Source organism: Mus caroli, chromosome 7 (assembly GCF_900094665.2).
Source record: "Mus caroli chromosome 7, CAROLI_EIJ_v1.1, whole genome shotgun sequence".
NCBI classification, from domain to species: Eukaryota; Metazoa; Chordata; class Mammalia; order Rodentia; family Muridae; genus Mus; species Mus caroli.
Window position 1 is genome coordinate 52,653,991 of NC_034576.1, and position 24,845 is coordinate 52,678,835.

The window sequence follows — 24,845 nt, forward strand, 5'->3', positions numbered from 1 at the left end:
TCTGAGTTCGAGGCCAGCCTGGTCTACAAAGTGAGTTCCAGGACAGCCAGGGCTACACAGAGAAACCCTGTCTCGAAAAACCAAAAAAAAAAAAAAAGGGTTTTCTTCTTCCACCATATGGGTCGTGGGGAGAGAACTCAGTCAGGCTTGGTAGCAAACATCCTTACCTACTAAGCTATCTCGCCAGCCCACTAAAAGGATTTTTAAAGTAAAGAGCAGAACCCAGCAGAGCTGGTCACTGGAGAGTAGAGTTGTGCCCAGGCTTCCGGTCAGCAACACCTGAAATGTTGTGTAACCGTAAGCAAGTCATGTGATTTGAATATCAGATTTAGATGGTCTCTGTCTGTCCAGCTATAGAATTCTGGAGGTATATAGTGAGAAGCACTTTCATGCTTTAGTGGGTTTGGAGCTGAAATTCTCATGGTCCAGGAGGATCCATGCCCCTCTCTCCAGGCTTCGATTCTCATCTTAAGGGCCAGTCACAGCAGTTCGGGCAAACCATACTCAGGTTTGTGTGGGCTTGGATAGCCAAGGTGGTTGTCTCTATGTATTGCAACCTTGCTATTGCTGATTTCCAAGTGAGAGACATTAATTACAGAGAAAGTAGTCACTTCCACCTGAAGCCTGAGAGATGTGCCTCCTCTGCCTGAGTCCCTAAGCTGGTCCTGACTGCCGGGAACTTGATAGATCTGAGATAGAAAAACTTAGAGACAAAATGGCAGCCAGAGTCTGTATGCTGCCCTGCTTAGGCCTCTGAGCCAGCCCTGTAAGTGTGCCTGGAGGTGGTTTCACGAAACCCATGTCTCTTTCACCGACAGGCCTCCGAAATGCTCCATCCACTGCAGCCTGTGTCATGCTTAAGTGCCTTGGGACTTCTGAACCTGTGGACATGTTAGCACAGAAAAGCCATTATTGGCTATTAACACCTTAAACTGTCTTTTATGGGGTGTGAGTCAGGTTAGTCATGCTTGGTAGAAAAACAGGGAATAGCTCTAGAACCTGGCATTACCTGGGAAGGGTGGATGTGAATTCTGGTGGGGCCCCAGCCCCAGCCTCAGAGGCAGAGGTGGGTACCTCTAGTGAGAGGAGAAGGAGCTCAGGGCTGTGCTGGATTCGAGCAGTTAGGATTTAGAAGCACCCTGGATAAAGGGCTGCACTGGCAGAGCCTCAGAGGCAGGCAAGCACCATCTAGAGCTTGCCTGGGAAAGAAGTCCGGGATAGACACGTGTGAGAGGAACACACAAAGGGAGGTCAAGGAAGGTTTAGTGGAAATACCATGGGCAAGCTCCCAAGTGCCAGACAGAACTGTTTGTTCAACAGCTTGCTGGTCAGCAGCATCTTTTAGATGCTAAGTGAGGCTGAGCGTACCACTGGACTGGCAGGTGAACTCAACAGCGGGTGGAGAGATTCCCCCATCCCGCCTTCCTCGGTCATGGGTATGCTCCTACCCTGGTGGCTTGTAGGGACATAAGACTTTTCCACCTGTGATCAGAAAAGCTGTGCCCACTTAAAACCCCCGCCATGTCTTGACACGGGGCCAGTTCTGTCTTCCAGACGAGTTGCCAGGAGGTAGCTGAGAAAAATAAAAATGATGTTCCTTGAAAGAGAAGCAGCTTGGATACCCAGGTCTGGAAAAGCGCGTGCTTCAAAGTGAGAGCAGATAATGAAAAAGCTCCTCTAGCTGGAAATGGGAGGGGCTGCTAAGAGTCCTGTTCTGAGTCAGACTCTATGGTTACAGAGAAAGAAAGAGAACACCCTTGCTCATCACTTGCAGGCATTGTACAAATACAAGACTCTATCTTCAGCTGAAACTTGGCTTTCACTAATACTCTGCTACAAAGCTGTGGGAGTTTATTGTGACCAAAGACTCTTATATTGAAAATATTTATCTATAAGCATGCAGCAGGGTAGGAGATAGGACAGCTTTGTCCCACAGTCAGAACACAGAAGAGTGCACTGGACAAGAGTGGGTGCAGGCACAAGCGTCTCCACAATCACATTGCCCCGCCTTTGAACCTTCGGTGGTATGGACATTTGGTTACATGAATGTATGACCCTAGAATTCTACATGATTTTGCTAGCTAAGACAAATGTGGTACTATTTTAAAAAGTTACTTCCTTAGTGGATTATTTCATAGTTGGCTTTGACCTGTGCCGAATCTAGCAAGTATTGAGCCAACATGATAGTCACAGCCGGGCTGAGCCAGTGGTGTCCCGAAATGCTGGTTGCCTCCTGCCCCTTCTCTTCTCTTTCATGGCAGCCATTGTAGGCTTTGACCCCTGTTTATTTACTTCCAACAGTTCATGGATCCTCCCTGTCCTTGGTTTCCAGCACGTCCTCCATCTACTCCACGGTGAGTCTAAATCAGCGCTGAGTGGCCGTGCTTGTCACTCACATATTGTTATCAAGTGTGTCAAGTGTAATAATTATAAGCACCCTGTCTGCAGAGAGTGTTCCCATTATGAAAGGATCAGCTCCTGGGAGAAAAAGATTGGAAATTCACAAACAACTGTTATCCCATCCCCCTTGAGACTGGGGAGAGAGCCCCGTGGGTGAAGGGCTTACTGCACAAGCAGGAAGACCCAAGTTCTGATCCCCAGTCCCCACGTAAAAGATGAGTACACACATATGCAACCCCGCCTTACATCCACGTCTTCATATGAAAGCCAGGCTCTTCATCCCTCAGCTAGAACATATATCATTCTTTCTAATTCTTCTTTGGACTCTCTGATGGGTGGATTTGATTGTCCCATTTTACAGAATTGTACCAGAAAAGAAGGCAATCAAAATCCTCAATTTCAGGACCTGGGTAGATGGCTCTGGAGTTAAGAGCACTTGCTGCTCTTCCAGGGAATCTAACTTTGGTTCCCAGTGCCCATGTCAGCTGGCTCTCAACCCCCTGTGACTCCAGCTCCAGAGGATCCCATGCCACTGGACTCGGAGAGCACCCGCACTGATGTACACCTGCACATACAGACACGCACACCTACACGTGGTTTAAAATGATAAAAATAAATCTAAGGGGCTGGAGAGATGGCTCAGCAGTTAAGAACATTGGCTGCTCTTCCAGAGGACCTGGATTCAATTCCCACATGGTTACTCACAACCACCTGTAGGTAGTTATCGTTTGGGGAAAGTCAGTGTCCTCTTCGGGCCTCCATGGTCACACATATGTACATGCAGGCAAATGCCCACATGTATAAAATAAAAATAAATCTTAAAAAAAAAATCTGGATTTTTCTGAGTTTGCTGGGCTGCACTGGTCTTTCTCCTCTGCTGTTCTAATGTCCTTTATTTTATGTTTTATTTACAGCCAGAAGAAAAATGCCAGTCAGAGGTAAGGAACAGTTTATGGTCAGACTTGTTTTCATTATTAGTGTTGGTCCCATGATGCTCAGTCTGGAAATGGACTGACTCTGTTGCTTGTTCCTGTAGATTCGAAAGCTGAGGCGAGAGCTGGATGCCTCCCAGGAAAAGGTGTCTGCGCTGACCACCCAGCTGACTGCAAATGTGAGTGCAGATTCCAGAGAATACACACATGCATGCGTACACACACACACACACACACACACACACACACACACACGCTCACAGGAGCCAGGGACAGGACAGCGTGGGTAAGGAGATAGGACTGAGTGGGAGCCACAGACAAAACAGGGTGCTGCGAGCCAGGGATGGAATAGGAGCTGAAGACAGCACTAAGTGGAAACCCCTGACAGCGCTGGACAGGGAGGGAACCAAGGATGTGGCAGGGTAGGAGGGGATAAAACAGTGCGAAGCAAGAACACGACAGAGTAGAAGCTGGAGATGGGTCAGGAAATAGCTGTCTGCTTTCTGAGCCTTGCTTTGAGGCACTTGGTCTCTGGACATTCAAGAAGCAACTCTGGGCTCACAAGGACATGTCTTAGCCCTGCAGGCACTGGTGTTAGGTCAGGTGCTAGCAATATGCTTGGCACGAGCTGAGTAACTTTAGGGTCTGCCTTTGCTTATCTGCACGGTGGGATGATCATTGTCTCCTTGTGTCATGTTGCGAGTGGACCAAAGCTCGCAATCTTTTAAGAATTAATTTGCCTCCCTTCCTTTTTCTGAAGACTGCAGTCTAAAGGGAGTTGAGAACACAAGGGAATTCAGGGGAAGAAAGACACCTATGGCTTCACAATAAACACCAGCAGCGCTCTGTAATTACATCATGCACAGTGCTCAGCACTGCCAGCCTTGGTCTGGCTGGCTACGTTTTTCTAGTGCCAGCAACACTGGGCTGTGAGTCCCAACAGCAAGGCAGGCAGAATCGCTGCTACCTCTGGAGCGGAGGGGAGGCAAAATGAGCAGTTTCCCTGGTACGTGATCACTGTTGCCATACGGGAAGGAAAGCACAGGAGCACAAGCTCCATCTTGGTAGCAGGTAGGACGGAGTCAGGAAGTGACACCAGATGGATATCCTGTAGGAGAAGAGTACCCATCCTAACCAAATCGAGTAATCAGTGCAAGGGCCAAGGTGAAGTGTGAGTGACTTCTCCAGTTAGCACCTGTGGCCAGGAGTGAGCACAGAGCCATGGGAAGAGCCCTAGAGAGGAAAGGCTAGGGACTCTGAGTCTCTGAGCTCTTAGAGGGGCTTTGGGACCTTTAGAAGAACCCTGCCCCTCTGGAGGTTGAAGTTGCTATTTGGTCCAAATGGAGGAGGGAGAAGGAGAGAATGAGAGAGAGAGAGGGAGGGAGGGGCAAACAAGAGTCTTTCATCCCTATCTGGGAGACCCACAGAGGGGCCCAACTGAGGGGCTGTGAGCCATAGAATATGAGACTCAGAAGGCAAAACCTCAGGTTTCGGCAGGTACTGAGTGGCCCCAAGGCCAGACTTCCTGCCCAGGAGTCCCCAGTGCAGCCACAGAGTAGCACAGAGCAGGGTACCAGAGCCTGCAGTGGTGCTGATGGACTTGGGGAGCTCACTATGAGACCTCGCCACATACTAACAATGGAAGCCACTTCAAAGGCTGCACTCCTTTGACCAGGAGAGTGAGTCAAAGCCCCAGAGTAGTCGTTTACCTGGCGTTTTTGCCCTGCGAATGCCTGCTTGAGCCTGACTGACTCCAGGAAGTGTGGCTCTTTTAGATCTGCATCCGAAGCGTGAAGCGCCCTTAATTACAAGCCCGGGAAGTGTAAACGCCTTCATCTGTCTCCCAAGCTCTTATATGTCGCTGGAAACCTCTGACTGTTTTCCCAAAACCTCAACACCCAGGCCACTATGTGCTTTGCAGTTCTTTTCTTCACCCAGCCCCTTATCAGTGTGGCTATGAAAAGGTCACTGGAGGACTGGAAGGGTGGCGCAGCACTTAACAGCGTTGGCTGTTCTTCCAGAGGACCCAAGTTAGGGTCCCTGCATCCCTATCCAATGGCTCATGGCTATCTATAACTCCAGCACCAGGAGGTCTGATGCCTTCTTCTGACCTCTTTAGGCACTCACAGTTAAATGTGGTACACACACACACACACACACACACACACACACACACTTAACACAGTCAAGAAATAATGAGAAACAATCTCAGACCTGAATTCTCAGGCTTATATCCTGAATAGGCCCTCTAATTGGAAAACTGAATGTATACACTTGAGTCCAGCACTGAATGCAGCCTCAGGGAGGAGGACGGTCATCCCCCCCGCCCCCCAGAAAATGCCTCATGATTTGTGACAGTCATTAGTTGTTGCCCTTGACTCAACAGCAAGTACAAGTCTTTTCTCAATGCCCTTGGGTTGATCCCTCCATCACTTTGATCTGCCACCAGGAACCCTGTGTGGGTCGGCCTGTGGTGTTCTACTCTTCGCGCTAGAAGGGTTGAAGCGTGGCTCCTTATGTTATCCCAAAAGTGTGTTGTGCCTCACAAACGCCGCTGAGTCCAGTTTTGTTTTAAAGTAAATACTTACTCTTAGCACACACCACCCTCCACCTCAGCCGCTCGCGTTTTATTATCTGCCATCTTTCTTGGAGACCAAGCTGTGTTTGTTTTCCTAGGACAAGCTACTCAGAGCTGCCCTAGCTAGTGTTTTTCTAGCTCTCCGTTTGTTTTCCCTGGGAATGTGAGAATGGCACTTGGCGGGAAGGCCGTTGTATGTGCTGGTCAGCCCTGCTAGGTCCAGCCACCCCCACCTCCTCCAACCCCCGTGTTTTTATAGCTGTACTGAGGACACAAAAGCACCCCTTTGGCTTGCCAGCAGACCTGGATCTCTGAACCTTCAGAGCCTAAGTGGTTGCTCTTTGAGCCTGCAAACACACTTTCACAGTGTGAGTAAGTCACCCTGCTTGAAGGTTCACAAAAACTGAAGAGCGATCACACTGGGGTCCTGGGTGACAGTCAGATGAGGACTGAAGATGAATGCCAGCCATCAAGCCTCACACCTTCCTCTTCTGGGTGAGGACAGCACACTGTGTCCTGACCCGTCTCCTCCACTCACTGGGTCATATTGAGTTGATTGGCTTTAGTAGGTATGGTGACCATGTCTATAGTCCCAACCCAAGGGAAGCTGCGGCAGAAGGATTACCACGAGTTCCTGAGCAGTATAGACCACGTAGTGACTGCCATGCCAGCCTAAGGAAGAATGTGAGACCCTGACGATTAGATAGATAGATAGATAGATAGATAGATAGATAGATAGATAGATAGATAAAAAGATTTTTCCCTGAGGTGAAGATATACTAATGTACAGAGGTATTTTTTTCCATTTCAGATAAATAGAGAATGTAATAAAAAAGAAGCCATCCATATAATTTCGATGTGATGGTGGCTTTGCTCCATGACAATAAGTGGTCCTAGCCTCAGCTTCTCTTAGCCCTAACCAGCTTATCTTGATGAAGTCTGAGTCACTGCAGTTCCTTCTAGGTTGAGATCCAGGCTGACTCCACAGCCCTGCCCACCTGTTGTCCCACACTTCTCCTTCCCTGGGGACACCGATCACCTTTTCCTCTGGGTTTTTACAGTGTGGTTAAGACTCACTTCTTTTCAGATTTATCTCCAGTCTCCCAGCTGGTCCTCCCCAGCTCTGCAGTGAACCCAGATCACTGTGGGAATGGCAAGTGCTCTTAACGGCTCAGCCATCTTTCCAGTCCCTTAAATTTGGCTTTACTGGCATTTTCCAGATTTCCCATTCAACCAGCAGTTGAGTATATCAACAAAGACACAACATGTGTTCATCATTCTCCAAGTACAAACAAGCTTAGTGTTGGCACGCTTACTTACCCTTGACCTTGACCCTAGAATCACCAAGAAACACATTTCTCGATTCTAAGATTGGCTTTTGTTTTTATTTGTTTGTCTGTTTTCTTTATATGGTCCTAGCTGGCCTTGAACTCAACAGAGATCTACCTGCCTCTGCCTTCCTAGTGCTAGGATTAAAAGCAAGTACCACCACACCTAGCTATTGTTTTGTTTTTAAAAGAGATTTATTTTATGTATTATTTATGTGTGTGTGTGTGTATGTGTTTGTGTGTGTGTGTGTGTGTGTGTTTGTGTGTTTGTGTGTGTGTTTGCTCCAGTATATTCAGGCTCCCACTGAGGCTAGAAAAGAGCATTGGAAACACTGGAGCTGGAGTTACAGGTGGTTGTGAGCCACTCAACATAGGTGCTGAGAATAGCCCTCTGCTCCTATAAAGGATCTGAGTTCAGTTCCCAGAACCAACAGTAGCTTACAAGCACTTCAGCTCCAGGGGGACCTTGCATCCCCTTCTGGCTTCCTCAGAGACCTGCATGCATATAATACACGCACATATATGCTGACAAAACACTCATACACATAAAATAAAAGTAAAAATCTTTAAAAAGAAAACCCGAACCAAGAATAAGAAATAGATGTCGGACAGAAAGGAGGCTCAGGGTGGTAAAGGCAGACAGGCGGGCATGCTTTGCCTATGGACTCCCATTTGATTTAAAACCCCCCAGGGTGGAAGGAGCACTCTTAACAGCTGGGCTATCCACCCAACCCAGCACACATAATTTTTATATCGTTACATTGCAGCATCTGAAGACTGATTGCATAGTCTAATTATAACTGGCCACTTTTGGAACGTTTTCTGTGCCTTCTGTAAGATGTTGCATCTGGTGGCTTGTTTCTAACAAGAGTGTATCAAAGTGTGCAGGAGCCTAGGAAAAAGTGTCTCCCTGGGGTGTGGGGGGGGGCTGGGAAAGGTTTTTTTTTTTTTTCACAGAGGGAGCAGATGGGCCTCTCGGTGGCTTTTTATTAATGAGGATTATAACAAGGCAAATAAGCCAGCCACTTTGTCTGTTCATTTCTATAACCCTGCCTCCCATAACCCTGTATTATGGGCTCAGTGATTGGTAAACGGCAAGCAGATCCCCTGCTACAGTGTGCTGCGGAGTCAGCCCTAATGGCAGTTACAAACCCCATGTTTTTCGAAGGACAGCCTCAAAGTGTTGAGTAACAGTGGGCTTGTGGGAGTGAGAGAGCAGACCCGGACTGGTGGTATCACCAGTCACAGACACATTAAAAACTAGGCAAGGAGTGGGTAGGGAAATGGTACCACACAGGGAGGAAGAGCACTTGAGGAAGAAGTATTTGAGTAAAGGCAAGGCAAGACTAAACGATCCCAGAGAGGTAAAAGGCTGAACCTGTCCAGGCCACATGAAGAGGCTCTGATAGGAACCCACTCCTGACCTTGCAAGATGATGTCACTGAGGCCTCTTCTTCCTCTCTAGGCTCACCTTGTGGCAGCCTTCGAGCAGAGTCTGGGAAACATGACCATCAGGCTGCAGAGTTTAACTATGACCGCTGAGCAGAAGGTAAGGCTGGGGTGCCGTTTGCTGCTGTCTCTTTCATTTCAGACAAAGATGCAGATTTTTTAATGTATGTCTTGGACTAGTTTGGGACATGCAAAACGAGGGTTTGAATGTCAAGAGTAGGTCCATGTTGGGTATAGCCTAGCTCAACCAAGAGTTGGTCCTGGCGTCTCCTATGGATCTAGTGGTCTTGGCCCCTCTTTTTATGTGTTCCCTGATGTCCTTACAACTGCGTTTAGATCCCTGTGTGAGGCAGATCCCTGCGACACTCCTTTGACACTGCCCTCCTCTGTCTTTGGCCTCCGAGTTGTTCTTTATGGAGCTGGTTTGGGATGTACCTGTTATATCTTTCTCACCTTCAGGATTCAGAACTGAACGAGTTAAGAAAAACCATCGAGCTGCTGAAGAAACAGAATGCAGCTGCCCAGGCTGCCATTAATGGAGTGATCAACACACCAGAGCTCAACTGCAAAGGTAGCGTGAGCCATGCCTTGGACAGGCCTCTCATGCAGCCTCTCGTGCAGTGCTATACGCAGCCCTCCTGCTAGGGGGCGAGAGACCTCCAAGGGGCTGGTCCCAGAAGGCAGACCCCTTTCATCTGCTTGCTTCTGGCCACTGCAGAGATGACTAGTGTAGCGTAGCCTCTTCTCTATCAGTCTTAGAGACAGAAGAAATGGGTTCTTGTGGAGAAACATCATAGTGTTTTATGGCTTCTCTCATGTTTCCAAGATTAATATGCAGATGGCAGAGAAAGTAGAATGGGTTCATCTGTTAGTTGTCCTTGGTAAGCTGCCTCAACAAATTGTTGGGCTTTGTGTGTCTTTAGTTGGTGGGCATGTATGTGAGTTCGCTCCAGCAATACCCATTTGAACAGCACCTATGCTTGGTACAGAATGGGTACCTTGTATTTAGAAAAGGCTTCCCCTGTGTTTTTAACACCAGGCCAAGAAATCTCCCCCTTAACACTTGCTTATCTTTCCACAACTCTCTTCTGAGGACCTGACTGGCCCCTAGCTCACCATACTAATGATAGCCAAGTGCTTTAGAGGTGGTGGTGGCTTTCCAAGGTCAAAGGATAGTTAGGAGCAGAAGTGGGCACCGACCCTCAGGCCTTCTGGCTCTACTTATAGCATAGATGTCTTAAGGATTAGAGACACTTGTAGCCATAGGAGGAAAGCTAGCTGCAACCATGATTTCAGCCATCTCGTTATTTCTGGGCATTGCTGTTCTTTAGACACTGGGTCGCAGAAACAGCAGTGATGGAGTTGAGATGGGAAGGGTTAGAAAGGTTTGGCCATCCAGAGTGGAGAGGAAAGAGCGCTGGAGGCGGAGGGAAGACAAGACAAGATGGCATGGAGAGCCTGAGAAAGAAAGAGGGCATAGACATTATCAGTCAAGGCTCTTAATACCAAGAGTGGGGCCTGGAGGCGATGGTGCCTCCGTACAAATGCCTTAGAGTCAGAGGAGGCCATTCTTGGAGAAACAAGATTGGATCCTAAGGTTCATGGGTGACATGCCTTGCCTTTGCTCTCCAGGAAATGGCAGTGCCCAGGCTACAGACCTACGCATCCGCAGGCAACACTCCTCGGACAGTGTCTCCAGTATCAATAGCGCCACCAGCCACTCGAGTGTGGGCAGCAACATAGAGAGTGACTCAAAGAAAAAGAAGAGGAAAAACTGGGTGAGTGTGCACCCTTAGACTCTCCCAGGGACTGCATCACGGTCTCTCTCAGAATAAATGTCCCCAGATAAAGCCCAGGCTGCCTCCTAACCTCAGAACCATAGACCCTTGGAGGATAGATCCAAGGCAGGCCTTTGACCAAAATCTATGTTGTGCTCAGCAAAACAGTGGCATTGATAAGTCCCACCTGTGGTCTTCCTCTTCATGAGACCATGTGATGTGCCCATCTTTCATTTCATGTAGATGTCATTTTTTTTCTCATCTTATAGTGGCCACAGACTCTAGAGCTTAGCTTTTACCCTTATTACTATTTTGTCCTTGAGCCCCAGGATGAAGCTCAAGGACAAGTGCTCTCCTGCTGAGCTCTGTCCCCCTTCCCGCAGCCTTTAGCAAAATTGCTCCTAGTTTCCTTTTAGTTCCAAGGTAGTTCTTTAAGCATATATCAGTAGTTTTTTTTCATCCTTAACCATAATCTTTACTTGCTGATATATAAATATGATGCTTTTTTCTAGTGCAAGGTCTCACTCACTCCGTAGGCCTAGCTGGCATCATACTCATTATGTAGACCAGGCTAGCCCCAACTTGTACCAGTCCTGCCTCTGCCTTCCAATTGCTTGGATTGTAGGTGCTTACCACTGCTGGGCTGTCTTTGTTTGTTTGTTCATGTAATTGCCTTGTATAATATCAAGCCAATATTCTCACTGAGAATTTCATAACCATGCTCTATAAGTACATTTCATACTGTCAGTGTTATGGGGTCAGGGGCCCCAAGTTTAGACTTGTACTCCAGAACATTGAGTCTAATATAGTTGCTATCCATAATTCTAAACGGCTTCTGGATTTTTCTGCCTGGAGTGAGGAAGGCTGCTTTCTCTAAGAGAGTCCCTAGCACTTCTGCACAGTTTTATGACGACTGTCACAGCTTCAAGGCAGGTTAGGGAGGTGTGTTACTGACCAAGAACACGCTGGGTAGATCTGAAGTGGCCAGGCACCCAGAGCCCCTTTTTAGCTCTGACACTGTCATGTTTCATGTGGCGTCATGTCCTTTATGCCATCCATACCCATCTCCTCATCTGTGTCATCTTGGATGGGTGGCGAGGTCTAGTTAAGGACGGAGGAGTTGGGGTTTCATGCTGGTTCTTGGTAACTCACCTTGGAGGTGATCTACCAGGCCATCTTCATGTTATTCTCTTCTTATTCTGGTTGATTTTTTTTTCTTTTCCTTTAGGTTGCTAAAAGTTCTTTCTTAGCAACCTGCTTGCTGTAATCAGAGGAGACTAGCTTACATTGCCATCTCGAATATGCAGTTGATAATCTAGTCTGGTCAGATTCTCAAAACGATAAGAAAATTATCTCTGAAAAGTGAGATGACTCAGCAGGTAAAGATACTTGCTATGCAAGCCACGCAGCCTGAGTCTGACCCCCAGAACTCACAGAAAGACAGAAAGAACCTACTCTATAAAGTTGTCCTCTGCCATCTACGCATGCGTGGTGGTATACTCATACTCGCATATACACAATAATAACAACAATAATAATAAATTTGTATAATAGTTATTATTATTATTATTTAAGGAAAGAAAAAGAAAATTCATGGCCGTTTTCTTCCAGCCAAGAATTGAACCTTATGTATGTTGCTTTTAGACAATTCTCACTTAAGGACAGATAATGGACAGTCTCAGCTTTCCCCAAAGATTAATTCTGAATTCTTTGCAACCTCCTCTTTCACCTGATACTCTACCAGAGGGTTTAACTCTCTGGCTTGTGTGGCAAAGCCTGGTCCTATGACTTCCGTCTGCAAACAGGAGCATCAGTAGAGGGCAGTGGGCTGGGCTTGCCCACAGGCTCAATAAGTACCTTGTCGAATACGAGACACATCCACTGAGAGAGGCTTCCTGACTCACAAGCAAGGAAATCCCTAGACTGCATTCTCCGAAGGACAAAAGGCCCCAGGAAAAGGGGATGATTCCGAAAATACCCCTTTGGGGGATGAAGTATGGTTATTTTTGTTTGAAGCCTAGAAAAGTCTATGTTGCATGGCCCTTGGAGAATTTTGTTTAATTCTCACGTTCTCATCAGAATTTCCATGTCTGCCTTGGGGGCTGGGGAATGGCCTTGCCCCTTTTCTGTTTCCCTTTTCCACGGTGGTTAATGAGTTCCACTGACAGCTATGAGATTCTTGAGTACGAAGTGAGATGGCGGGGTTCTCTGCTTGTTAGATTATCTTCCTCATGGCCGCAGAGCAGGGACCCCTAAGTGGATGCCGCAGAGAGCTTCACAGACCCAAGGGCCCAATGCAGACGCCAGTCCCCCATTGCTACGGAGATAAGATGTGCATTCCTGATGCCGCTCAGAATAAGAGATGGTTGGGAAGAGGCAGGGAAGTGACCAGGCATTCGGGGAAAGCAGGGAAGCCATTGCAAGTGGAGAGAGGCTGGAAGAGTCCCGGTTGTAGGAACCCTCCCAGCTCCCCCCGCCTTTCCTTTCACGATGGAAGAAGATGTCCCTGACCCAGCCCATGCTGCTGGAGCATCCCACTCCCACCAGAAGCCTCTGTGTGGTGTGTACTATGAGCCATGTCGCATCTGAAAAGTCCTAAGCTTTCCCTGTCACTGGCTTTCTCTGTTAAAAATTGTCTTTTTTTTTTTTCTTTCCCCGTTTTTGTTTTTTTGTTTTTTGTTTTTGTTTTGCTTGCATTTTCTCTGGCAGGTCAATGAGGTAAGCCAGACCAAGTTTACTCTCAGATACCAAGCTAACCCATCCATTGTTATGACTAACCTCATCCTCATCTGTCCCCACATCCAAGCATCCTGCTTTATTGCTGTGTAACCTCATCTTCCCACACGCACCCGCTGAGCCAGGCTCTGTCTTGCTGTTGGCATCTATTGTGGAACAAAGAGTAGGCATGGAATGCCCCCACTCCCCTGCCACAGGCCCATCCTGAGCTGTCAATGCCAAATAACTTCCCTCCCCCGAATGTACTGATCCCACAGAGCTGTTGGGTGCCTTTGCATTGATGGGGGGAAATGTGGTCCGGTTAATTGCTCTTTTGTCAGCATGCCTCTACCCCGGGGCCTCGCCTCTACCAGGCTGACCATCTTGTGTATTCAGTTACGCAGCTCCTTCAAGCAAGCCTTTGGAAAGAAGAAGTCCCCCAAGTCAGCATCCTCTCACTCGGACATCGAGGAGATGACGGATTCTTCATTGCCTTCCTCACCAAAATTGCCACACAATGGGTCTACGGGCTCCACCCCACTGCTGAGGAATGCCCACTCAAACTCTCTGTAAGTCTGTCTAATAGTGAATACCTTTGGCTCCTAAGAGCCCACTCTTGTACGTGGCAGTCCTGTCGTGCAGCATGGCCCTGCCCCCCAAGGCTTTGCTTTCATCGGGGTGCCATTGTTCGTAATCAGCAGCTGCCCATCATGCTGTGTAAGTTCTCTCTGTACATCTTGTCACTTTATCCCATGCTGAGGGTTGAGCAAGATAAACAGCTGCAACAAAGCCTCCACCATTTTGATACAAAGGGAGATGCTTGTGTGGGTGTAGGCAGTTGGCTTTTTGTTTGTTTGTTTGTTTGCTTGTTTGTTTCTGAAATTCTGGCTTCTCTGGGGTAAAGTACTTAGACTGTACATTTCTTCTTTAGTTAAAATCTAATGTTGGTTGTTTTGGGTCTTATACAGTGGTTCATCCCAAGAGTCACCCCTTGGGGAGTTCAGGACAGGTGGCACTTAGAGTGTCTTTCTTTGGAGGCACAGCTGGTTTGTTGAGGCACATAGGCACTGTTAGTTACGTAGAGAAGAGCCAACCGCCCTGGCACTATCCTTGCTGGTGATTCTCACTTTGACTTGAGTTTTCATTCCGCTTGAGTGTAGGAGGGCAGTCCTGTGCCTTACCTAAGAACACAATGCTCTAGAGCCTGGGACAGAATAGCTTGGGGTGACCAGGTATTGACTGTTGGATACATACTCAATATCTGCGTATCAGCTCAGAACCCAACACAGTTGGCTTTCTGTAGCACTGAGAAAGCCTCCCCCATGAGCATTTACAGTAGATCTAGGGTCCCTGGGGAAGAACCAGAAAAAAAGCAGCCTGCAGAGAGATCAGCAAGATGGGACAATGTGTAAGAGAGGACAGCCACCAAGGGACCAGAGAAAGGATGAGATTTGTCATAGAGAAACCTTGGTTTCTCTCTTGGAGGTCTGTGTATTTCCTCCACAGGACTCTTTATTTGTTTGTTTGTTTGTTTGTTTAATGTATATGAATACACATAGCTGTCTTCAGACACACCAGAAGAGGGCATCCGATCCCATTATGGATGGTTGTGTGCTACCATGTGGTTGCTGGGGATTGAATTCAGGACCTATGAAAGAGCAGTCAGTGCTCTTAACCACTGAGCTATCTCTATCCCCTCCACATGACTCTGGAGGAAGACTTTCAAGATGAGCTTGAGAGTATGAGCCCCTCTCACATGGGATTCTCAAGATGTAAAGACAGCAGAGGTCTCCACCATCCATCCCAGAGCATCTAGACTCAGCAGTCACCTGAGAAGAGATGAAAGGAGCCCACTGTCTGCTCTTAATTCCCGAACTTGAACTTGGTATGCAGTGGTTTGTAAGACCAGGCCATAGAGTCTGACATTCCTTAGGGACTAAGGCTTTATATGCCTTCTGCCCATCACAGGGGGACCATGCTTTGTGGCTTATATACATCCCTACATGGAACAATGTGGTTTATTCCTCTCCCAAGTCCACCCTACCACCCCCACATACCAGGGACCATTCCTGGTTCTGTTACAGCAGTGTCCCAGATTTTTATAATTCCTTGTTGGCTTGATCCCATCTACTGTGGGATGAGCAGACAGTAATCAGAGAAGCCTAGAAAATCCAGGCAGATTGTCCCAAGGGTTGATTGTAAGAATCATATGGGATACATTTTCATGGGGTGGTCTGGGGAGGCCCCTCTTCAGTGGGGCATTGCAGCAGAGAGCTTTGTAACAGAAGGAACCACTGGTTAGTTCTGGTCAGAAACACAAGCCGCTGTGACAAACCCGATTTTGAAGCTCAGGAGCTTTGGTCAGCTTTCTCCTCCTGATGGGAACATCCGCATCAGCAGGTAGCATGCCCTGACTGAGAACTTCTGCTCCATGATGCTGTGTCCAGCTTGATCAGGAGACAAGTATGTAAGCAAGATCTTGTAGGCCAGGCCTGCAGGATGCACCTGTCCACTCCTACCAAACTCCACTGTCTGGAACCCAAGGCCCATACTACCGTGTTAGGGAACAAGCAAAAAAAGAGAATGGGCTTTGGTGATCACAGATCAAACACACTGAGCAAGGCTGTCTTCCCAAGAAATCAACAGTATAAGAAGCTCAATATGGAAATGGGCTGATAAGTCTGCAGGGGAGGATGGGGCAGGTAGCCTGCTTGCTGTAGGATGATGGTCAAGGGACAGCATGGTGGATGAGGCCTGAGAGATAGGTGAGGCTGTAGCATACAGAGCTCTGCAATGAGTATGGCCACATCCGATTGCTTGGGCAGTGGCAAGGTGCGGAAGAGTTTTAGGCAGAAAGCTGAGACAGACTGAATGGGAGTTCTAGGGAAGGCAGTGCAGGCCATCAGGAGCAGGGGTGGGGGTGGGGAGATCATAGACAGCATTTTCTGTGCTCCGACTGCACTGTCCTGTGACCCCTTCAGTCACACACCTCTCCTCAAACCTTTGGCTGCTGACACGCCCCCTGACCAATGCGCTCTCCTTCTGGGTATTTATTGCTCGGGTTTAAGGTGACCTTATCCCTAAGGCCCAGCCTATCTTCCATGCATAAAGTAACACCCGCCACCCACCCCTTTCAGCTGCTCTGTTATTTACCATTGTGCATATCCATCTGACAGAATAATTTTCCTCAGGTTTTAGTTCTTGTCCCTCATCCTACCCCAGCCCTGAGGTGGTAGATGCTCTGTTGATTTAGAGACACTGGGGGCGGGGGGTTGCCATGGCTGACTAAAGGGTAGATAAGGTAGGGTGGGGGTAGTTTAGTTGTTACTTTTCTTATTGGTGTGACCCAGATACCTAAGAAAAAGCAACTTAAGGAAGGAAAAGGTTCTTTTGGCTTGTAGTTGTTTGTTTGTTTCTAAATTATTATTTATTTAATGTATGTAAATATACTGTTGTGTCTTCAGACACAACAGAAGAGGGTATCAGATCCCATTACAGATGGTCGTGAGCCACCATGTGGTTGCTGGGAATTGAACTCAGGACCTGTGGAAGAGCAGTCAGTGCTCTTAACCACTGAGCCATCTCTCCAGCCCCCTGGTTTATAGCTTTAAAAAAAAAAGCTTTAAAAGCTACAAACATCACAGTGGGGAATGCATGAAAGTGGGAGCACAGGGTGGCCAGTCACATTGCATCCACAGTCAGGAAGCAGAGTGGACAGGAAGTAGGGGCTGAGCTACAAGGCCTCAAGGCCCACACCCAGTGATTCACATCCTCCAGTGAGGCTCTAACTTGTAACTGGTTCCCAGATTTCTCAGACAGCCACCCCAGTGGGGAACAAAGTATTCAAACACAAGAGGCTGGGGTGGGGAGGAGAGCACCTCACATTCAGACCACAACCAGTGTCCATCTGGACCTCTGCTTGAGTCAGGTGACATGTGTGATCCGTTCCTATGGAGGTATCAGCCACCCTGGAGCCCCTACGTATGCACATCTGAGAAAAGTGGGGACTCAGAGTCGGGTGAACTGAAGAGGAAGAGCAGAGGGCCAGGACTAGCTCTGATGTGCTGACATTCAAAGTTCAGGAAGAAAAAAAGCACAGTGGCCGGTGGCGTGGGAGGAAACCCAGGAGCAGAGGGAAGAACTGCGTGAGAGAGGGAATGCAAACCCCAGCCACAGTCCGCTGGGTGGCCCATCAGAGAGGCAGGGAAGCTGCGGCATCAAAGGAGAGAGGAGCAAGAGAGCGCCTTCCAAACCAGCGCCTTCCAAACCACTGTCCCCACAGGGACGGGGCAGGGCCAGCTCTCAGCTCCCCTGCCCTTTTCTTACATTCCACAGCCTCTGTGGACATTGGAGAGATTTGTTTTGGGTCTCGTTTTTTTCCAAAGGGTGGGCTGAGGGCAAGTGCTCACTTCCAACCTTGAAAGGTTTGTAAAAATGTGCAAATGTAGGTTGGAGAGGGAGTTCAAAGATGAAGCCCAGTGCAGAGGGGTTAGGCTCAGAGAAACCCCTCCTCTGTGGGTGAGGCAATGGCAGCTGTGGCGAGGCCACGTTTCCCACACTCCAGGCATTTAAAATTGGGTATGCCTCCAGCCCACTTCTGGAAAGACAGAGAGGGAGACGATAGAATAATGTGCTAGAGACTGAAAAAAAAAATACATCAGGTCACTTTAGTTCATGGTCTCGGGAGTAGAGAGGCCCACATTGGTTACCTACTGGGTATAGTCCAGGAGCCTAGAGTTAAGCAACCCCCTTCCTCCAGATTTCATTCCGGATTGCCATGCTTAAATAGTGTGACCTTGAGCACGATGGTGCTCTGTGTCCCATTCTCCCCCATTTTAAAATTGGAATCATGGCAGACCATAAGTTAATCGAAGAATATGCTTCAGATATCTTCAGAAAACACTGCTGCATACCTACTGTGTGAGAGTAGGTGTGACTAAATGCTCAGAATGACTTGAGAACAGTATAGTTCTAAAGGAACTGGGGTCAAGCAGAACAAGGGGGAAGAAGGCGCCGTGTTCTTCCCTTTCCATCTCAGATGTTTTCTGTGTCTGTGACTGCACAGAGTAGATCCTATGTGTTATAAACTAGACATTCATCAAGCTTACGGTCTGGGTGTGTATTCCAGCCCCACTTAGCACTCTCGGTTGGCCCTCTTGCTGGATCTTGGCGTGGTTGGGGTGCCAGGGAGTTTGACATCCATCACTGGCTGGAGCAAGAGCAAACCAGTTCACTCAGGTCCATCTTTCTTCTCTTATACAGCGACCTGTTCAGTTATTAGGCCATACTCTTGTGACTTCATCTAATGTGTTAATCACTTCTTCAAAGTTCCATCTCTAGGCATCATTAAACCAAAGCCTTGGGATTAAGTCTCAGAGCAAATCTGGGAGTAGACAGATATCTTACCTACTTAGTGGAGTCCCTGATAGACAAAACTTTGCAAGGCAACCCCCAAGTTGTGTGGTCAGGAAGACGCTCTGAGAGAGCTTTTTAGAGAAGAAGGGCGGGCCCTACTTCAGCACCTGGAATGGAGTTCCCAGTAGAACAAGGGAAGACCCAAAGCTTGTAGCAAGGTGTGGAGCAGACCTCACATTCTCAGCAAGACCTGGACTAGAGCACATCCATTAAACTGGAATGTCTCTGCGATTCAACCCTAAAAGCTATAGGCCGTCCTGAGCACAGGGAGCTGGTGGAAGGGTCTTTGGATTGAGTTCTGCAGACTGAGATTGAGACTCAGAAGAGGGTCATCACATTCTGGAGAGTTCTTGCGTTTTGTTTGTTTGGATTTAAGAAGATACTGAAGTTGAGATGCTTCCTCAGTAGTTAGTAATTTTTTTTTAAGATTAATTTATTTTTAGGTGCATTGATGTTTTGCCTGCGTGTATATGCATTCAAGGGTGTCAGGTCCTCTGGAACTGGAGTTACAGACAGTTGTAAGCTGCCATGTGGGTGCTGGGAATTGAACCCAGGTCCCCTGTAGGCAAAGCCAGTGCTCTCAACTGCTAAGCCATTTCTCTAACTCCACTAGTAACAACTTCTACTTCTTCTCCTTCTCCTTCTCCTTCTCCTTCTCCTTCTCCTTCTCCTTCTCCTTCTCCTTCTCCTTCTCCTTCTCCTTCTCCTTCTCCTTCTCCNCTCCTTCTCCTTCTCCTTCTCCTTCTCCTTCTCCTTCTCCTTCTCCTTCTCCTTCTCCTTCTCCTTCTCCTTCTCCTTCTCCTTCTCCTTCTCCTTCTTCTTCTTCTTCTCCTTCTTCTTCTTCTTCTTTTTGTTATTTTTTGTTTGTTTGTTTGTTTGTTTGTTTTGTTTTCTGAGACAGGGTTTCTCTGTGTAGCCCTGGCTGTCCTGGAACTCAGAAATCCGCCTGCCTCTGACTCCCAAGTGCTGGGATTAAAGGCGTGGGCCACCACTGCCAGGCTACTAGTAACTTCTTTTAAAGACAGAGCCTTACTCTGGGTCTAAACAAGCTATGAACCTGTGACCCTCCTGCCTCAGCTACCTACGTTTCTATGCAAGGTCCTTTCACCCAGCTTGCTAATTGGTAACTTTGAAAAAGTAGGAAGTGGTTTTGTTATTTAGAAAGAATTTCCATTCAGGCGGTTTAACAGCCCTAGAAAGGCAAGTCCATTGAGCATTAGACTTTCCTTTAAGCCTCTGCATCTCTTTGAACAGTTGTCTGAATGTCTTCTGCTAGCAGCTGAGGTTGGGACCTCAGCCTGTTTCATGTGTAGATTTTGTTTGACTTCTAAGCCAGCATCCAGTTTTAGGAAGGGGCTGACATGGCTGCCATCTTCCAAGCCAAGCATTCAGTGTTCCCGGCAGTCATCAGCTCCAGCTCTCAAACTTGGGAGCTTTGGCTTTCTGAGTTTTTTTCTTTCTCTCCCATCTTCAATCCAAATCATGGCCAATCACCCATCATCCTTTAGAAATCACAGAACTAATTTTAGTAGAACTGTCCCTTCCAAAGGCTACAACTAACCATGGCTTCTAAGATCTTCCACCTCATACTGACTTGCAAGAGTTCTATAAGACCCCCAGTGGCTGAGCAAGGAGCCCCGCCTTGCTCTTTCCTGAGTAGAGCAGCCACACTCTGATCTGATGAGAGACAGCTGGCCACACTGTGTGAAGCGCTCTGAGAGGAAGCTTTGGCTTCAGTGTCACCTCATTGTCTTGGATCTTTCTCTTCAACTCTGTTGTCGATTTACTATAAGAATGAGTGTAGCAAACAGACAGGGCCTGGAGGACTAACAGCAGATCTTTTTAGACACTTCAAAGAGTGAGTTTTCAGAATAAAATAAAGATCAGATTAACGCTGTCTACTCATATTTAAATCCCCCCCCCCCAACACACACACATTTGGCTGGGGGTGGAGGGAGAGCACCCTTTGCTCTTGACTCTTAGAGCCTGCCCTGGGACGTGCGCAAACCCCAAAGGTAGACTGCTCTGGTCTACCCATTCCTAATTACCCTCTGTTAGTGTAATGCTGGGGAAAGATTCAGCAGAGGCCTCCTGGTGACCAACTGCTCTACAGGTAGAGTAACAAAATCTGTCTTTTGGATGCTTTGGCTATGGTTCTCGTGATGAGGAAGTGGGAGGGGCTGGAGGAGGAGGGGCCAGTTGTTGATGATGGTGCTGAACACTGAGTGATGGCTGACCTCAGAGAGATGACTTTGTGGATCACTCTGTGAGAGGACCAAGTGAAGGAACTCAGCTGTTTTTGCCAGTAATATCCTCTTCCCTTAGCATTTCCGAGTGTATGGACAGCGAAGCTGAGACGGTCATGCAGCTACGAAATGAGCTGAGAGACAAGGAGATGAAGCTGACAGACATCCGCCTGGAAGCCCTCAGCTCTGCTCACCAGTTGGACCAGCTCCGGGAGGCCATGAATAGGATGCAGGTGAGTGGATACTGAACAGAGCCCCAGGAAGCTGCAGAGTGGCAGCCCGGGGTGAGGGCTGTGTGTGGTCGGTCTGTGTGCTGGCCATTGTGACAGTCCAGGGTGAGGGCTGTGTGTCTGTCGGTCGGTGTGTTGGTCATTGTGTCAGCCTGGGGTGAGGGCTGTGTGTTGGTCAATATGCTGGTCGTTGTGACAGCCCGAGGTGAGGACTGTGTGTTGTCGTGCTGGCCATTGCTGCTCCCCATGCTACCTCTCTCTAGAGAGTGAGTCTTCACATTACCTTGTGTGGCTCCACTTTCTCTTCCTTCGGAGGTGGTCCCCTATATCGGCCTTTAAGCCTTTTGCCTGCCTTTCTTGCCCTTTACCTCCTCTGTCTTCCCTAGCCCCACTTCTTACGCTTCTCATGGAGAGCTATGGCAACTGGCTTTGTGTCCCTACTGTCTGTCTCATGCTGTTCGTTCCTCTCTGAGTATCCTCTGTCAATCCAAACTGGACTCCTCCTCCAAGGCTTAGCCTGGCCCTCATCCCAAAACTTTCCATGTCCTGCTGCCAGGAGAGTCAGTGGCTTCCTTTAAAGATGGCTACAGACTGGTTCTTAAAAGCCCCACCTTCTACTGTGGACCGAAGGCATTCCAGTCTTTCATACCATGCTTTTGCATGCTTTCAGTTCTTTACGGATAGCTATAGAAGGGAGGACTCCTATGGAGTGTGCTAAGTGAGGTCTCACCGGAGAGCAGCATCCCAAAGAACATTCCCTGGCACACCTGTCTCTGAGAGAGGCTCCTGGAAAGGACAGCTCCACAATCAGTGTGTTCCAGAAACACGTTGTGTGCATCTCAGAGTCACAAAGCCAGCAACTCCTTAAGGCACTGAGCTGCGGAATCTGTCACACCCCAAGTTCTCAAATCTCTTTGGTTCCGAGACTCTTTTTATACTGACTACTGGGGCAGCAGACCCTGAGAAAAGCAAATTCTGAATAACCCCTAAAGATCAATTCTCCGTGAACCGGGGACCAGCCCTGTCAGAGTCTTGAATGGCAAGGAAGGTGGGGCATGTTGCTGAGTCTCCCCAAGGGTGTGCCTAAGTTTGACTGACCTAGGTACCTGGTACCTGCCGGGAACTTCGAGATTCTTCCTCCAGCAAAGGCCGGGTCCATCTAGTGAGTTAGTTTCTCCCTTATTCTTGGCAGAGTGAAATCGAGAAGCTGAAAGCTGAGAATGACCGACTGAAGTCTGAGTCTCAAGGCAGTGGCTGCAGCCGGGCCCCCTCCCAGGTGTCCATCTCCGCCTCCCCGAGGCAGTCTTTAGGGCTCTCCCAGCACAGCCTGAACCTCACTGAGTCTACTAGTCTAGGTGAGTGGCTGACAGACTGGGGACCTGTCAAGTTGTCCACCAGCCTGGGTAAGTGGCTGGTGGGACCAGGAGCAGGCCGTGCAGCCCAGCCTGACTGAGTGGCTCACAGTCACAGTCACAGTGGCTGGGGACAAGCTGAGTCTATACGTCTGGGTGAGTGGTGTGAGTCCCTGGGCAGGCCTAGTCTACCAGCCTGGGTGAGGAGACTCATGGGACGAGGGCAGAAGGAGGCCTGCAGCTGGCGGCACTCTATTCTCCAGGATGAACAGGTCCACAGATCTGATGGTGAGGTAGCAGGTGTGTGTGCACTTTGGGTGTGTGTTTGTGTCTGGGTGTGCATCTGCTACCAACATGAGCCCAGCCATTAGAGTGCTCCATGCTTTGCTCCAGCACCCCCAAATTCTTCAGACCATGAACTTGGGTTTTCTCCTTGCCCACCATGCTAAGTTCTGCTCAATCCATGTTAGAATGTTGATCTGCAGGCCCAATGCCCGTGTACCTCTCGGTAGCAGGTCCTACAGAAGCTGTGTCTGGGCCTTCAGCCTTCTGGCTGTTGGGGTGTAGACTCCAGGCTGGCACGTCATCCCAGAATGCACCTTGAGTTTTCTTTGTGAGCATTTCAAGGCTGACGCTTTTATTTATTTACTTATTTATTTTACCCATGATGCTACCGTTGCTGTCGTTTGGTTGAGTCTCCCTTGCACTTCCATTTGGCAAGATGCATTGTCAGCCTGCTGGCCCCCTGGTCTTTCCCACCATCGGTTTTTGTGATTTCATTCTTCATCCTACCCTCTCCCATCCCCACCCCCACCTCCCCTGCACCCTGACACCTGCTTTGTCCTGCTGCCACGCCCATGGGCGGCAGAGGTGTCGGGGAAGCAGCTTTGCTGTCCCCCACGTGCCTAAGGCTGTTGATGTTTTCCATTCGCAGACATGTTGCTGGATGACACTGGTGAATGCTCGGCTCGGAAGGAAGGAGGCAGGCATGTTAAGATAGTTGTCAGCTTTCAGGAGGCAATGAAGTGGAAGGAGGTTAGTCGGACCCTTCTCCCTGCTCGCCTGTCCTTTCCCCAGGAAGAAATGGCCTAGCTTAGCAACTTACCTGGAAACCTAAGGCGATGGGAAATGCTAACACCTTTCTCAACACTATAGTCCCGCTTACTCACAGGGGGCGCATTGCGAGACCCAGGGGATGCTGGAATGGCAGAGTATACTGGACCCAATACGTGCTGTGATATGCTACATGACTATGGGTGTTAGAGCTTAATGTATAAATTAGATACTGTAAGAGATTAACAAGAGGATCTTGGGATTGTAACACAGTAGCCAAGTATTTACTAGCACGTACAAGGCTCTGGGTTCCATTCATAGCACCACAGTTAAAAAAAAAAATACAGAAAGAAAAGAAATTGTGAAGATAAAATAGAATACTTGTGACAATGGTCTGAAAGCACAGAACTCTTGCACCCACAATCCTTGGCGGTCCCTCCCGTGCCCACACTCCTTGACTGTCCTTTGACATAAATCAAGCAAAGAGCACCTCACTTCTTTGTTTAAAAGATAGAGGAAGCTTGCTAAAACCAGCTTCATATTGTACTCTCCTGTATTTTCAGCACTGGTAAGCGCTAATGCTCTCCAAAGTGGCTTTTGTGGATTAACTCTTTTCCTGAAGCACGTCCCAGGCAGCTTGGCACATGTTATTGGTGAGGCAGAGGAGGAAGCTGACTAGACTTAGCCAACCTGGGACACATTTCTAGCTCCTCAGAGGCTACAGACATAGCATTCACCATGCTGGGAGACGGGAGGCCCTCCGCCAAGTCTAGGGAGCACTGGGGTCTCAGAGTGGGGTGGGTAGGGGTATCCTGAGTCACCCACGCTAGAAGACGATGCCTCTGGTGTGGTTTCTGTTCCAACATATATCTGCCCGGAGACTATTCTGAAGTAGTGGGTAAGTCCTATTTGGTGCTTGGATGACCTTAGCCATAAACGTGGGGAAAGACCAGAGGAGTCTGCACTTGAAGTCCCTCTGAAGTTTCAAAGTTATATTTCATAGTACTTCTAGCCAGCCATGTTGTTACAGTTTCAGGCAGTCGGGGGGACCAAACACCCATCAAAACGAAGTGTCTGCAGCTAGACTCTTCTCTGCCAGTTTTGTCACTGGGTGGCAGACTTACTAGGGGTTTTTTTTTAGAGCTCTCTGACTGGAAAGGAACCTCAAGAACACAGCTCACAGAGGCCTGGCCAGTCAGGTTGGGATTCCTTCTCTCAGAATTCTTCAGTGCAGGCAGGCGACACCCCTCCATATTACCGATCCTCCTTTTCATCACTCTCAGGGTCACAGTTGACATTCTAACTAGATGGTAAGCCATTTCCTTACTGCTGTTCCCGGCCACTGTCGCATACCCAAGAGGTCACTGGC

The 24,845-nt window shown here is 48.4% G+C and overlaps 1 protein-coding gene across 5 annotated transcripts in view; it reads left to right on the plus strand.

Annotated features, from left to right (window-relative positions):
* Positions 1-24,845, plus strand: part of Nav2 (neuron navigator 2) — a 364,237-nt gene that overhangs the window by 318,572 nt on the left and 20,820 nt on the right. For 4 of the 5 annotated variants that reach the window (XM_029479481.1, XM_029479482.1, XM_029479483.1 and 1 more), the window contains 11 exons: positions 2,302-2,354; positions 3,315-3,338; positions 3,437-3,511; positions 8,704-8,787; positions 9,147-9,258; positions 10,320-10,465; positions 13,175-13,183; positions 13,577-13,749; positions 20,921-21,074; positions 22,264-22,426; positions 23,358-23,458. In XM_029479481.1, the coding sequence (XP_029335341.1) occupies positions 2,302-2,354; positions 3,315-3,338; positions 3,437-3,511; positions 8,704-8,787; positions 9,147-9,258; positions 10,320-10,465; positions 13,175-13,183; positions 13,577-13,749; positions 20,921-21,074; positions 22,264-22,426; positions 23,358-23,458 (1,094 nt within the window). The remainder of the gene's footprint in view (positions 1-2,301; positions 2,355-3,314; positions 3,339-3,436; positions 3,512-8,703; positions 8,788-9,146; positions 9,259-10,319; positions 10,466-13,174; positions 13,184-13,576; positions 13,750-20,920; positions 21,075-22,263; positions 22,427-23,357; positions 23,459-24,845) is intronic. The other variant, XM_021168571.2, reaches the window with a different exon arrangement.